Here is a 14599-nt window from a genome sequence, read left to right on the forward strand (position 1 = left end):
TTAATACTGTGTGTAAATAAAAGCAAAAGCTCTCACACCAGGAGATACTTGATTAGAATCTAGACAAAGAGAAAGGAGCCCTGTTCAGTGAGTAAATGGGTACAATATAAGAATCACATGTGAGAAATGGCAAAAAAGATGGTAGGTAGTATCCTGTCTGGTGCTGGGACATGTTTCTTAGCAACATGTTAAAACACCTCTCCACTAAGGAACTCCATCAAATGACTGATGTTTATAGATCACAATTCAGAAACTGGATACCAAATAAAGTTATGGATAAATTCATAATAATATGAAGGTATTTTGCATTTTTAGATTTGTTAATATAAATTTTATGAAACGAGAATAATTTCTTAAGGTAACTTGCTTCAGGCATGCAAATTATATGTTCAAATGAACCATGGCATAGTTTCTACAAGATTTGATTTCCAGTTAATAGGTATTTGGTTTTCTTCAGAACATATATCTGTCTAGACTACTCTCATACATTGCTGGGCAAATTGACAAATGCTGGTGTCAGAGTGTATTATTCATTGTCAATTTCTGAATGGCAGGTCATCAGGAGAAGAAAGTGAAGGACCCTCAAAAGATATGCTTTACAAATGATGCTGTCTCTGTTTCCCCACTTCTGCTAAAAAATTTGTTTCCACGTGTCACTTCAGCAGAATGCTCAGATGGCATTGCATTCCATTGTAAATTTCTATTTCAGCCCTCTCTGCCAGTGATAACCGACTATAATATGCACTGATATTTTAATTCATTTAATGAAATTGTAAATGAGTACACTATTTTTTCAAACGTCATTATTATTAAAATATTAGATGTATCTTTTGAAGTGCAGTTTGTAATTCTCTACTGATTTCATTAAGTGTCATATCACTTTACAAAAGCTAATTTGTTTTACAAATCACACATATGAAAAGCCACTGTGCTTCAACAATTTGTTTTTTTAATATAGAAGTGAAATTGTTTTAATTATGAATAAATCTTTACTACGTATTACAGATTCTATAGATTCCTGAATCAATTTATGTAACTCATGACCTCAGACTTGTTAAAGAATGTATAAAGTATATTTCCACTTAAAAGCATTTGGGGAACACATCACAGATAATCTGGTTAATCCTGCAAATAAAATAACTTAAATTATTAATTTTAATATTCTGATTTTTAATAACTGAAAAGGAAAAAGCAATAAGAATAAGAATATTCAAGTTAGTGCCTTCTGAATTCTATCAGCATAATCCCATAACTATTAAAAGTTCTTAAATTTCATCTTGCTTGGTCACATCCAAGTTATATATGCAAACTAGTTTGTGATAGAGATCAACTCATCAGAAGATGGATTTGTATACTTTTATAAAAATTATTTTAGAACTAGAGATCTGCATATCAAAAGATGTACCATTTGAATACAGAATAAATTATAAATTGTTTTATATGTAACATGTTATTACCTAGTTTGCTCTTATAATTTAAGATAATATTTTAGAAATACAACATGATATAAGGAGTAATTGACAAACATTGGTATTGAATGCACTGACATAAAGTTTTAACTCCACATTTAATAGCAATTTTCATATTGCATGTAAGACAAATTTTAGATGTCTTTATTATATCATATAAAAGCTCTAAGGAAATGTGCTTTACATGAGCAGACTGCATATTACATGGTATCTGTCTCCACCTTGTGGTGATTATCAATATTGCTATTTTCTAATTTTGCACTAGTTTCTAAGCACAGGTCGGGAAGGCATGTATGAATTGAGTGGCCACGGAAAAATATTAATACTTGTCTATCATCGGATTTTTACTTTCAGATGCCAGAAATAAGTTAAGGAAAGTACTTTCACAGTACAGAAAGGTGCAGATAAATGATGATATAAAAGTGTAAGTTCATCTAATGCATTTCTAAGTCTCTTCACAAACATTATTAGTAATTTCTTGCAAGAATATTAATAATGGTGTATGGTATTGCTTAATCAGATACTTTGGCTGTCCAATTAACACATCTTTATTTCTAAGCCAATTAGCTTACCCTAGAAATTTCCAGCAAATACAGGATATAGTAGCCTGAATTTTTATACTACTTTCCAGAAAAGTCAGGAAATGAGGGCATTTGGCTCTTTTTTTTTTTTTTTTTTTTTTTTTTTTTATATGAGGGACTGTCATCTCTCTTAGCCTCAGGAGGAGTATCAGTCTTCAGTAATATTTCTTGTGATCTTAAATCTAAAACATCATTTTAAAGACAACATTTCTAACTTCCAAACATACACTTTTGTTTTTCATTTTCCATTTAACTCAAGAGCTCAGGATATTGCAATCTTAACACACACTCCTCTGCTCTCAGAAGTTTAAAGTCTGTCCACTTTGGTTTAGGCAGAGGGGAACATTCTCACATAACAGTGTGTTACTAACTTCTAAATCACATCTGTCCATTCACATTTGAATAAGAGGAAGTTGTCTAATCATTTGCCTATATGAAACAATTTGCAATTATCTATTTTGAGCAAAAATGTTCCCACATGGTTGAATTATTCAATCCCAATTTGCCAAATGTTCTGCAAACTAAACATTTGTGCCACTTTTTAATTTCATGTGTTTTTCCTTGCAGAGCCCAACACTCTGAAGAAAAGTCTGAAGTTCTTTTGATCCGAAAATATTTCCTTATAATCCAGCAGAAGACCCTAGTTCCTCACACAGCCATACTACTTATAACAGCAAAAGTTCTTGATTTCCTCATGACTGAGGTGTAAATTACACACACTTTGCCCGTCCTCGCTGATACTCGGTGACAAGCATCAGATCAGCACCTGTTTAAATGCCCACTTTGCACATCACAGAGGACTACGTGGTATACAGTTCATTTATGATATCACACACTCTCACTTAATGTTCTTGATTTTGTGATTTGATATTTGTGTTATGCACTATTTCAAGAAAAGAAAACAAATATGAATAATTTACCTTTTTACATATGAAAACTTACAGTATCTCTGGGATCTGCTGCTTGCAAAGATAAAAACCTACCATAATTATGTTTCCACTTTTGATGTTCCAACCTTAACTGCCAAAAAACACTTACAGCTCTTACCTTAACTGAAGCTAAGGATTCAGATAAATTCAGTGTAGCCTTATGATTTCAGGATACATTTTCAAAAACATAAAAAGGCATAAGAAAATGTGATTTACATGCATTTGGAAGGACCTGTTTTTGAGAAACAGTTTTTACAGTTGCATATATAACTACTTTAAAACAAATGAGTATATTTGTTTAAAATGTTCTTCAGATAAGCAAGCTGGCAGTCAGGAGGGGGCGGGTGAGAAACAAAGAAACTCCACTGCTAACACCTCTAGGCCCAAAGCTGTTACCCTGCTTAGATATTAGACTTAGCATGTAATTCACAAGACTCATGTTAGACTTGTGTCATAATGACGTAACAAACACTTACCTTTTTCGTTTCCATTTGCATAATTTGGAGGCTTGTTTTTGTCAATGCTGTTAAAGCTCTGACTTCTTCTGTTTAAATTAGAGGCTCCCTGGCCTTTGCTGCTACTGCCTGCAGCAGGTACCCTAGAGGGCCCTGGAAGCCTGAAATAGTATAAGAAAAATTACATCATTATTTTACAAATTACATTACCAAAAAAATGTAAATTACATTACAAAAAGGTAAGGAGCAGGAGGTACTGAGTAGGGACACATAAGTCAGAAATTCACAATATATAATGTTCTAAAATCTATTTAACGGAAAAAGGCGATAGAAGTGACAAGTAGCTAAGCACTATGTTGGAGATCTTCAGAAAAATTTTGTTCGCTTTTCAATAAACATGTGCCACCAAAATTGTAATAATGTAGAATAATTAAAATAAACCTTAACTAAAAAAGTCATACTCACCCCATCCCTGATGAATAAAATTTGCCTTAAAATTACTGTAACAATTTTGTAAAATGTAAAGGAAACAATAACACTTAGCTTTATGTTCTCGGCATATTAATCATCTATTTCAGTTGTTAAGTTGTTCTTTTCAATGTATAAGGCATTTGTTTTTATTGTAGGAAGTTATGTGGTAGGTTTGCTTGGATATTAATCACAAAAGACATTACTGAACAAGAGGGAATAGCTAATGCTCACTGAATATCTAAGTTAGTTACCTACCCTAATGAAAACATGGTACCAACACCCAGGTCATGAGTTAAGTTATATTTGACTGGTCTGCCTCAAAAAAAAAAAAAAAAACAAAACAAAACAAACAACAAAAAAAAAACCACCTCTTTTGGCCAGGCGCAGTGGCTCACACCTATAATCCCAGCACTTTAGGAGGCCGAGGTGGGAGGATCACGAGTTCAGGAGATAGAGACCTTCCTAACACGGTAAAATCCCCGTCTCTACTAAAAATAGAAAAATTAGCTGGGTGTGGGAGCAGGCGCTTGTAGTCTCAGCTACTCAAGAGGCAGAGGCAAGAGAATTGCTTGAATCTGGCAGGTGGAGATTGCAGTGAACGGAAATTGTGCCACTGCACTCCAACCTGGGCAACAGAAAACAAAAACAAAAACGTCTTTCATGTACTTGCCAGAAATAAGCATCCAGACTTAGCTGGTGATCTCACAAGTCTGGCCAACTCATCACAGACGAGATATGACAAGAAAGGATGCAGATCTCAGAAGAAAATCACTGTTAGCTGGATGATAATTTAAAACATGCTTACACTAGTGACAAGAGCTTTAAGTACTCTTTGTGTATGAAGGATAGGATACGAGGAAATATAAACAGACTATCTTATAATTAGAGGTGGTTTGACCGGAGGTTATAACTTACTGTTAGTTTATAGGAACTATAATTAAACAACAGTTTGGATCATTCATTTCACTGTTAAGCAATTTCCACATTAAAATTTCAGTGATCAATTATGTCATGTATTGTGACAAAAATGTGCAATTATTAGATTTTGATTTTATAATGCTAATATATATTATATAGGTACACTTAATCTATAAATTAAAAATTAGAAATTAAAACCAATATTGACATCTTTTTTTTCTTTTTCTTTTTTTTTTTTTTTTTTGAAATAGGGTCTCACTCTGTCACCCAGGCTGAACTGCAGTGGCATGATTTCGGCTCACTGCAACCTCCACCTCCCGGGTTCAAGCAATTATCCTGCCTCAGCCTCTAGAGTAGCTGGGACTATAGGTATACACTACCACACCCAGCTAAATTTTGTTTTTTGGTAGAGATGGGGTTTCTGCATATTGATCAGGCTGGTCTCAAACTCCTGATCTCAAGTGATCCACCTGTCTTGGCCTCCCAAAGTACTGAGATTGCAAGCATGAGCCACCACACCCAGCCAAGAACTAATATTGACATTCTAAGATCTATTTAGAAAATATGATGTTGAAAGTTTTGTTTAGTATTTGCTGCCACCATGTGAATGTCACTGTGTACTACTCTGAAAAATTTTACTTGAAAAGAGAAATAAGAATTCAAAATCCACAAATATAGCACTTATTTTATAATCATCTTTTATAAAATCTTTAAGCAAAGATTATTAATGTCTCTCATATTAGTATCCAATATATCAAAATTTCACAATCCAGTTGTTATATGCTCAAAATTAACTTACCTTAAAATACTACTTGATCATACCATTTTCACAGAATATTAGAAATTCAAACCACCTTTAAAAAATGTAAGTGCTTTTATAATAGTAAAAATTATTATAAAATAGAGTGACTAACAGGAAAGAAAAACAAATACCAACTTAAAAACAAAAGTGTTGATTTCTTGGAAAGGTTAATAGCCTCAAAATGTGAATTATATTTTAGACTTTAAATACATCTGGCTGATAAATAGTCTCAGCTGGGCACAATGGCTCATGCCTGTAATCCCAGCACTTTGGGAGGTCGAAGTGGGCAGATCATGAGGTCAGGGGATCGAGACCATCCTGGCCAACATGGTGAAAACCCATATCTACTACAAATACAAAAATTAGCCGGGCATGTCAGCGGGTGCTTGTAATTCCAGCTATTGAGGCAGGAGAATCACTTAAACCTGGGAGGTGGAGGTTGCAGTGAGCGGAGATCATGCCACTGCACTTGACCCTGGGCAACAGAGCCAGACTCTGTCTCAAAAAAAAAAAAAAAAAAAAAAAAAAAAAAGTCCCTTTAGCTGGTTTGCTAATTAGATATTGTGTCATATAAAAGATTAGACTCTTTTCCAAATGATTCCAGCATTTAATTTTTGCTCAAGTCAATTTACAAGGGTTTGTAAATATAGCACAATAACCACAGATGCTAGGAACTTAAAGGACCAGTGATTGCACTCTGTAGAAGAACCAGCTAATGAATTTGGTCAAGTGTTCTAATCATCACAAATCTGAGATCTATTCCTGTAGACATAGGCATAGACTTAGAAAAGGTCATCCCAAACTCACATATATAAACAAATTTTATCACAAAACTTGCCCTGCTTATAGTGCAAACTGACCTGTTTCCAGAAAATAATTAAAATACATTTTAATCTTCACTGCAACCCATGAAGTCAAATGATCGTGAGTCCTCAGAAGAACAAATTAAAACAAATGTAAAAGTACATTTGCTCTTCTCATTACCCTAATTTGACAGGCGGCCAGAGCAGGCCTTCAGATTATTAATCAAAGTAATAAAAAGGGAAATGAAATGAAGCAGAGAGCAGAGAGAGAGCAAGAGAGACAGCGAGTGAGAGAGAGAGTTAGAGAGAGAGAGAGGGAGAGAGAGAGAGAGACAGAGAGAGTTCTATTAAAATATAGTACTTAAAATATTTTACATGCCTAAATCTTAGAAGGTGTAATAAAAATGCTCATTGTGTATGGCAGGCCACTCTTCCTTATCTATCACAATTTATATCATTTATCTAGCTTTTAATTATACTTAAAATTTGCCTTTTAAAATTTGTCTCTCCAGAATCATTTTGTCTACTCTGGAAATGAATATAATTTACAAAGCCAAGGCAAGGAGAAAGGCACCTACCTCAAGTCAAAGCATCAGAAGCAGTCCTTGCAGTCAAACTTTGCATAATACGATTTATCAATAGAACAATAACTAATAAACCCCCGCTGGATACTTCCCCAGTGAGTGAGATGACACAAAGAATCTCAAACTAATCAGAGGGGTAAAACTCTTTTGCTGTGGCTTTATTCAGCTGTTCTATGCTACCATCATGCCTTCAACAACTTAACATTTTTAAAAAGTCAAACTCTTTCAAAACACTCTTATAGGTCATGATTTTTCAAACAGTATATAATCCACTGTCATTTATTATAACAGGCTGTCTTTATTATACATGTGTCATAAAGAAGGAAAAAAATAAACTATTGCAGATAGAAGAACTGTCCAGACTGACCTGGTACTAACTGCCCCACTAAAATCTACCAATGTTTCTCAATTCTCCATTAAAATGTGCAATAATTAATGTATTCCATCTCGAAAAACAATTACAATTTTGTTGTATAAATTCCAGATTATGTGACTTGGAAAGAACTGGGCATTCAAAGTAATGGTTTTCCTGATTTATTCTAAGCCTAGAACCTAGGCTTCAGCCCAGTCATAGTACTACATATAACGAAACTTAAAAAGATGCCAAAACACACTTAATTATCTAACACAAACACAAAAATTTTCATACATTTCCATGTATGAAAATCTTCCTGAAAAACTTAGTGCTCTAAACTTCTCATTCAGATGTGTGTCATTAAAAAAAAAAAAAAAAAAAAAAAAAAAAAAAAAAAAAGACAGGACAAAATATCACTGGGTATTTACTTGAATATCACTAACAAGCAATAAATTAGAGAATATTAACTGACCTAGTAGGCTTTTTTTGACTGGTTGCAATTCCACTGTGATTAGACTGAGTTGCATATCTGGCTGCCAGACTGTATGAGGAGAAACAGAGAAATTGAATTAAAGAGATTCTTTGAACATGGAAAGAAAGCACAAACTTACAAGAAAACTATGAATTAATGAAATGCAATTGGAACACGTAGAAACATGTATAAAGAACAAATAATTAGAAAATTATGGTAATGTTATATGTCCAACATGACCTTTGGTTATGAATGTGCTATGAAATAATGCAGTGCACACCTTGTCATAGAATGTGTTATCACTGACTTTACAATTATGGCTGTGTAATATTACTAATATTTTAAAAATAGTATTATTTCATTAAAAAACTCAACCTCTGTAAATGTGAAACTTCATGGAAACTAAAGTTTCACTGGCATGATGAAAGATCACTGTCTTAAAAAGTCTAAAATGAAAAAGAAGAGTTTGAGATGACAGTCACTAGTTCCTTTAGTAAACTCTTCTAATTTGCTTTTTTCAATCTAAATATTATTTTGAAAGCCAAGTGATTAAATAATCTGGTTTCTGTCTAATAAATTATTGCTTGTCTCCAGTACTAGATTTTTTTTTCGAGGAAATAAACAATAAAACATGTTTTGTCTAAGGGAAGATCAATATAAAAATCGATATTACAGTGGGCTTAAGTTCTTCATAAACAAACAACAAATACTGATGACAATTTCTGGGTATTCTTTAATTACATTTCTTAATTATTTTTTAAATCAAAATCTTTGTTTAAAGGCACGGAAGAAAGCATAATTTAAGTTTGAAGAGCAATACTTTATAAACAAAATGCACATTTATACATTAAGTTCAACTGATCTCTGAGTTACCGAAGAGTTCTGGAATCAGTGTTTGGAAGGATATAGCCAGACCTGATAAACTTAGGACATGTTCACACACCCTGTGATGGTCATGGGTTGATGCCTGAGTGCAGAAGCACTTCCCAGATGAATTGTGTTGGCTCTACATGAACCCAGTTGCTGTGCACGTACAGTTTTCAAGGCCTCCAAGGAAACAAGAACAACATGGGGATGTTGGAACCAGGGTGGGATCACTTGGAGCCCTGCTGCGTTTGATCCAATTGCTTCTCTGCCAAGTAGAGGGTATTTTAGTCAAGGAAAGGATTTCTTAGGATATGATGTGTTCACTAAATTAACTTTTAATGCACTGAGCTAGTCTGGGGTAGGAGCTTGCAGGTCCTTAAAATTGCCTGGCTTGAGGGGAATATATCCTCATGTACACGGAGCTTCTTCAGATTCACAGAGCACATTAGGCATGTGATATATTATTTGTGCATAATGCATTTTTTATTCTAATTACACTGGGCACCGAAACAACTGCCACAACCGGCTAAACCACCTCAATAACAGTAATATCAGAGACCACATTAGAAATAAAACAAACTGTCTCAGTTTGGTGAAATCACATTAAATTAAATAACAAAAACATCCAAAATGAAGAAAAAACTTCTGTGAACTTCTCAGTCTACTTGTCAATTCAAGAGTAAGAGACCTATCTGTTAACTACTATGTCTACCCTATTTTCTCCAAATTGAACACAAATAATATTAAAAGAGATGACAATGAAACAATGTATTTTTTTTTTCAGGGAGTTGAAGCCACCTTATTGGTACCCCCACTCATCATTATTTTAAAGAAGCACCATAATAGAATTCTTAGAATAGAACTAGAAAAACAACAAAGTCCAGAAAGGTTGAATGATTTGGCCAAAATCAGTTTCATCTTATGGTCCATGTGTGTTGTTTGATTTATTATGTAAGAATACTCTACTGTTACCTGCATTCTTACACCAAACCCTCTCGTCGTAATCTCCTTAAAAGGCGGTTTCTGTCCTACTTTCTTCCACTGGTAAAGCTGTTATCTTGCAGGACACAGTGTTTTCTTCAAGGCTCACTGTGTTCTAAAGTCTTCGTGTTTGACCATGTTGGTCCCTGTGCCTCTTTGAGCCTCTCCTATTCATAGACTGGCATTCCAGTTAGCTGACCCAATTAGTTAACCATCATTTTTGTCCCCTTTTCTCTTTCCTTTATGGGGTCCTCATTTCTCCATCTCTTAAAGGCATGGTATTTTTCCTTCAAGAGTATGTCCTCATTCCTTAAATACTTTCATGCATTGTTTACTTAGTAATTTATTTTCTACTAAGATTTAAACTAAAATTCTACCCCCAAAATTAACTTCTGTTCATATTCCCATCCACCAATACCAACTGAATGAAAGATTTGTCCATTTACATGAGCTTCAAGCTCACCACATCAAACTCTCCATTTTTTTTAATTCCCCAGATCTCAATAAGCTCCTTCCTTAAATTTCTCCATTTCTATCTATAGGACCACAATTTTCTTAATAATGTAGCCTGAAAATCTCAATAGCTGACTCTTTCCATTCCCTTTCAATTATTACAGAGGAGAAATCAATACCTAGTCATGCTAATTCAACCTCTACAACTCCATTTGTACCTATATTTTCCATCAATTCCCATGTTTATCTCTCTAACTCAAGCCTTTAATATTTCCCACAATACCTCTGACCTAGAGAAATTCAAATATTGTATTGCTAATCTACTTAATTCTTTAGAATTGAATATAAGAATTGAAATGAATGTATCTAGGCTTGTGTCTTGTTATTGTTTGTCTCAAATGGAGAAGTGAAATTACAGGTGAAGGAAGCAAAGGCCAAAGACATAACAATAAATTTTCAAAAGCATGCAGCAAATTAGTGAAGATTCAAAGTATATTTTGATATTCGAGAATCTCTATAAGGTATTCTTTTTTTGTTGTTTGTTTCGAGACAGAGTGTTGCTCTGTCACCCAGGCTGGAGAGCAATGGTGGAATCTCGGTTCACTGCAACCTCCACCTCCTGGGTTCAAGCAATTCTCCTACCTCAGCCTCCTGAGTAGCTGGGATTACAGGCACCCACAACCACGCCCAGCTAATTTTTATATTTTTAGTAGAGACAGGGTTCTGCCATGTTGGTTAGGCTGGTATCAAACTGCTGACCTCATGATCTACCCACCTCACCTCCTAAAGTGCTAGGAGTACAAGCATGACCCACTTATCACAGCCTGATAAAATATTCTCTTTTTTTTTTGAAAATTTTTTATTGCATTTTAGGTTTTGGGGTACATGTGAAGAACATGCAAGATTATTGCATAGGTACACACATGGCAGAGTGGTTTGCTGTCTTCCGTCCCCTCACCTGTATCTGTCATTTCTCCCCATGCTATCTCTTATGCTTCTATGTTTATGTTCTACTATCTTTGTCACAGGACAAACACAAGAGGGTTTTTATTTCACTCGTACTTTTCTATTTCTCTGTGCCTTTACTCATGATATAACTCCTATGGAAATATTCCCTACCTGTGTCTATTATATCAAATTCTAACCATTTTTCAAGTATTGCTTTAAATTTTTCAATTACAACAAGTCTATGCAATATCTTATCACCTTCTACACACATATTAAATCTCCAAGCTTTCACAACTATGCTTTGTACCCTTTTATGCGATGAAAAATTTTAATTTAACTTTAATCATTTATATTTATAAACACAAGATTTCTTCAAGGCAATCTCTTCAATCAAATGTACCAATATTGTCATAGATATTGGAAATTTGCCTACTCTTGTCTCTTAAAAATAAAACTAAGCCATTCGAACTGGCGTGAAATGGTATCTCAATGTAGTTTTGATTTGCATTTCTCTAATGACCAGTGACGATGAGCATTTTTTCATATGTTTGTTGGCCTCCTGTATGTCTTCTTTTGTAATGTGTCTGTTCATATCCTTCACCCACTTTTGAATGGGCTTGTTTGTTTTTTTCTTGTAGATCTGTTTTAGTTCTTTGTAAATTCTGGATATCAGCCCCATGTCAGATGGGTAGACTGCAAAAATTTTTTCCCATTCTGTTGGTTGCCGATTCACTCTAATGACTGTTTGTTTACATATGCACACGAATGTTCATAGCAGCACTGTTTACAATAGCAAAGAGCTGGAACCAACCCAAATGCCCATCAATGATAGACTGGACAGGGAAAATGTGGTACATATACACCATGGAATAGTATGCAGCCATCAAAAACAATGAGTTCGTGCCCTTTGCAGGGACATGGATGAAACTGGAAACCATCATTCTCAGCAAACTGACACAAGAGCAGAAAATCAAACACCACATTCTCACTCATAGGTGGGTGTTGAACAATGAGAACACATGGACACAGGGAGGGGAGCACTACACACTGGGGTCTGTTGGGAAGAAATGGGGGAGGGACGGGGGTGTGTGGAGGTAGGGAGAGATAGCATTGGAGAAATGTCAGATATACATGAAGGGGAGGAAGGCAGCAAATCAAACTGCCATGTGTGTACCTATGCAATAATCTTGCATGTTCTTCACATGTACCCCAAAACATAAAATGCAATATAAATAAATAAATAAATAAATAAATAAAATAAAATAAAACTAGGCTGGGCACAATGGCTCATACCTGTAATCCCAGCATTTTGGGAGGCCAAGGAGGGCGGAACAAGAGGTCGGGAGATTAAGACCAGCCTGGCTAACATGGTGAAACCCCATCTCTACTAAAAACACAAAAATTAGCCAGGCCTGGTGGCATGTGTCTGTAATCCCAGCTACCTGGGAGGCTGAGGCAGGAGAATTGCCTGAACCTGGGAGGTGGAGGTTGCAGTGAGCTGAGATTCCACCATTGCTCTCCAGCCTGGGTGACAGAGCAAGACTCTGTCTCAGAAAACAATAAATAAATAAATAATAAAATGAACACATTTTGAAAACGTAGTATGTCATATGTCACCAAACCAAAACCATAAGTGTTATAATAGGAAGTATATTATTAACACAATTAACAGAGACAATTTTTCAAAGATCTATAGTACAGAAATACAATAATAAAAACAGACAGTGGAGCACTCAACAGGACAAATAACCCAGTTTCATTAACAAATAAATTGCAAGAAAAATTATGAAGTGAAAACCTAGAGAAACTTATAAGAACATAAAACCAATCGCAATGTATAGAAGTTTATCTGAATTCTAACTCAAATAAACAACTGTTAAACTTTATGAGAAAATTGAAAAAATTTTAACACTAGGACGAAAATTGAGAAAATGTTAATACTAGGATGTTAAATGAAACTAAGCAATTAATGTTTATATTTTTAAGTGTGATAATTATTTTGAATTGTTGAAACTGGCCCATATGTCCCATGGAACTGATATTATGCTTTCTTTTAAATAAACACAGAAATTGATCCTCACAGTTTTAAAAATCGATAAACTTACATTTGCTTATCTGAGTTCCTTTACTCTGGAAACTGACCATCAGCCCTCTTAGATAGTATTAAGGAACTGAAACTTACCAGATAACCACATCTAGACAATGAGATACCAGGCCCCTCATTTGTCATGATTACTTTCTTACCCTCTGCTAATTCCTGTTTTTTTCTTTTCTTTTCTTAACAGATAACCTGTTTCCTATTGACCAACTCTTCTACCTTACCTTTCCCTAATTCCTGTTTTTTTTTGCATATACCCATATTTCTTCTCACTATATAAACCCCCAATTTTAGTTGATTGGGAAGATAGATTTGAGACTGATCTTGCATTCTTGTCAGCTGCAGCAACTAAGTAAAGCCTTCTTACTGGTCAATTCTTGTTATTTTAGTGATTAGCTTTCTGTCCAATGGACAGCAGGATCTAGACTAAACCCCTGCTGTTTGAATAACATTGTAGGTATATTAAACATAAACTCTAACTTTCACAGATATATCTTTAAATTATTTTTAAAATAAAATGAGGTGAATAGCTGATTCAAAAAAGTCAGTAGTGGAATTAGAAGCCTAGACTGGTTGGATATAAATTTTTTAAAAGGCAAATTGTGAGGTGATAATGGTTAAGTCAGATTGATGGGTCCATGAGAAATTTAAATGGAATTTAGTATATTTACAAAAAGTAGTATAAGAACTATTCTTATTTATTATCCTCTGGAAAATAATATACAAATGCCTGGTATAACAAAAAGAATTAATATTCTTTATACTTGATTTATTTATAAGGCAATTTTACCATTCCATTCATCTATTTTCCAGTATAGAGAATAAATATTATTTCACCAATTAACCCATTGGTCTAATAAATGTCATGATTTTGTCCTTTATTTTTCATGATCTCAGCTACTAACAGACTATATTGTGCCAGTTATTTCTAAGAGGCACCAAGTCAAAAGTCACTGGCCTGTAGCTACATAAGGGTCTACCACTCTCAGATGTTTATAGATCAAGAAGCATAGACTCCTTGGAATCCTTGGAAGAACAATTATATTTTTCTTTCTTTGGTTTGTTGGTTGGTTTTGGCTATCTCTTTAGCTTCCACAGGAAGCCCAATGGGCAAAGTATTTCGTTTGGCATAATACCTAACATTTCTGTAATATTATGTGATGTTAAAGTTACTGTACACACATGTATATGTGTATATGTGTAAGTTAGTGAGAAATTTGTTAATTTCTGGTTCTAATTATAGTATTATTGCCATCCTGTTTTTACTTTCTTAATAACTACACTTAAATGACTGTTACCTCTCTCTGTTTCTGTCTTTTCATCTGAAAAAATGTCAAAAAGAGAGCAAGGTAGGCTTAGTTGAACGTTTGAAGTTATCTAAAAATTAAGCTGTTACTGTAACCTTAAAAATCA

The 14599-nt window shown here is 34.3% G+C and overlaps 1 protein-coding gene across 8 annotated transcripts in view; it reads right to left on the reverse strand.

Annotated features, from left to right (window-relative positions):
• The window catches only part of NAV3 (neuron navigator 3), an 850089-nt gene that overhangs the window by 211138 nt on the left and 624352 nt on the right, over positions 1–14599 (reverse strand). For all 8 annotated transcript variants that reach the window (XM_074402523.1, XM_074402524.1, XM_074402522.1 and 5 more), the window contains 2 exons: positions 7840–7908; positions 3456–3595 (listed from right to left, as the gene is read on the reverse strand). In XM_074402523.1, the coding sequence (XP_074258624.1) occupies positions 3456–3595; positions 7840–7908 (209 nt within the window). The remainder of the gene's footprint in view (positions 1–3455; positions 3596–7839; positions 7909–14599) is intronic.

This window comes from Saimiri boliviensis, chromosome 7 (assembly GCF_048565385.1).
Source record: "Saimiri boliviensis isolate mSaiBol1 chromosome 7, mSaiBol1.pri, whole genome shotgun sequence".
NCBI lineage: Eukaryota > Metazoa > Chordata > Mammalia > Primates > Cebidae > Saimiri > Saimiri boliviensis.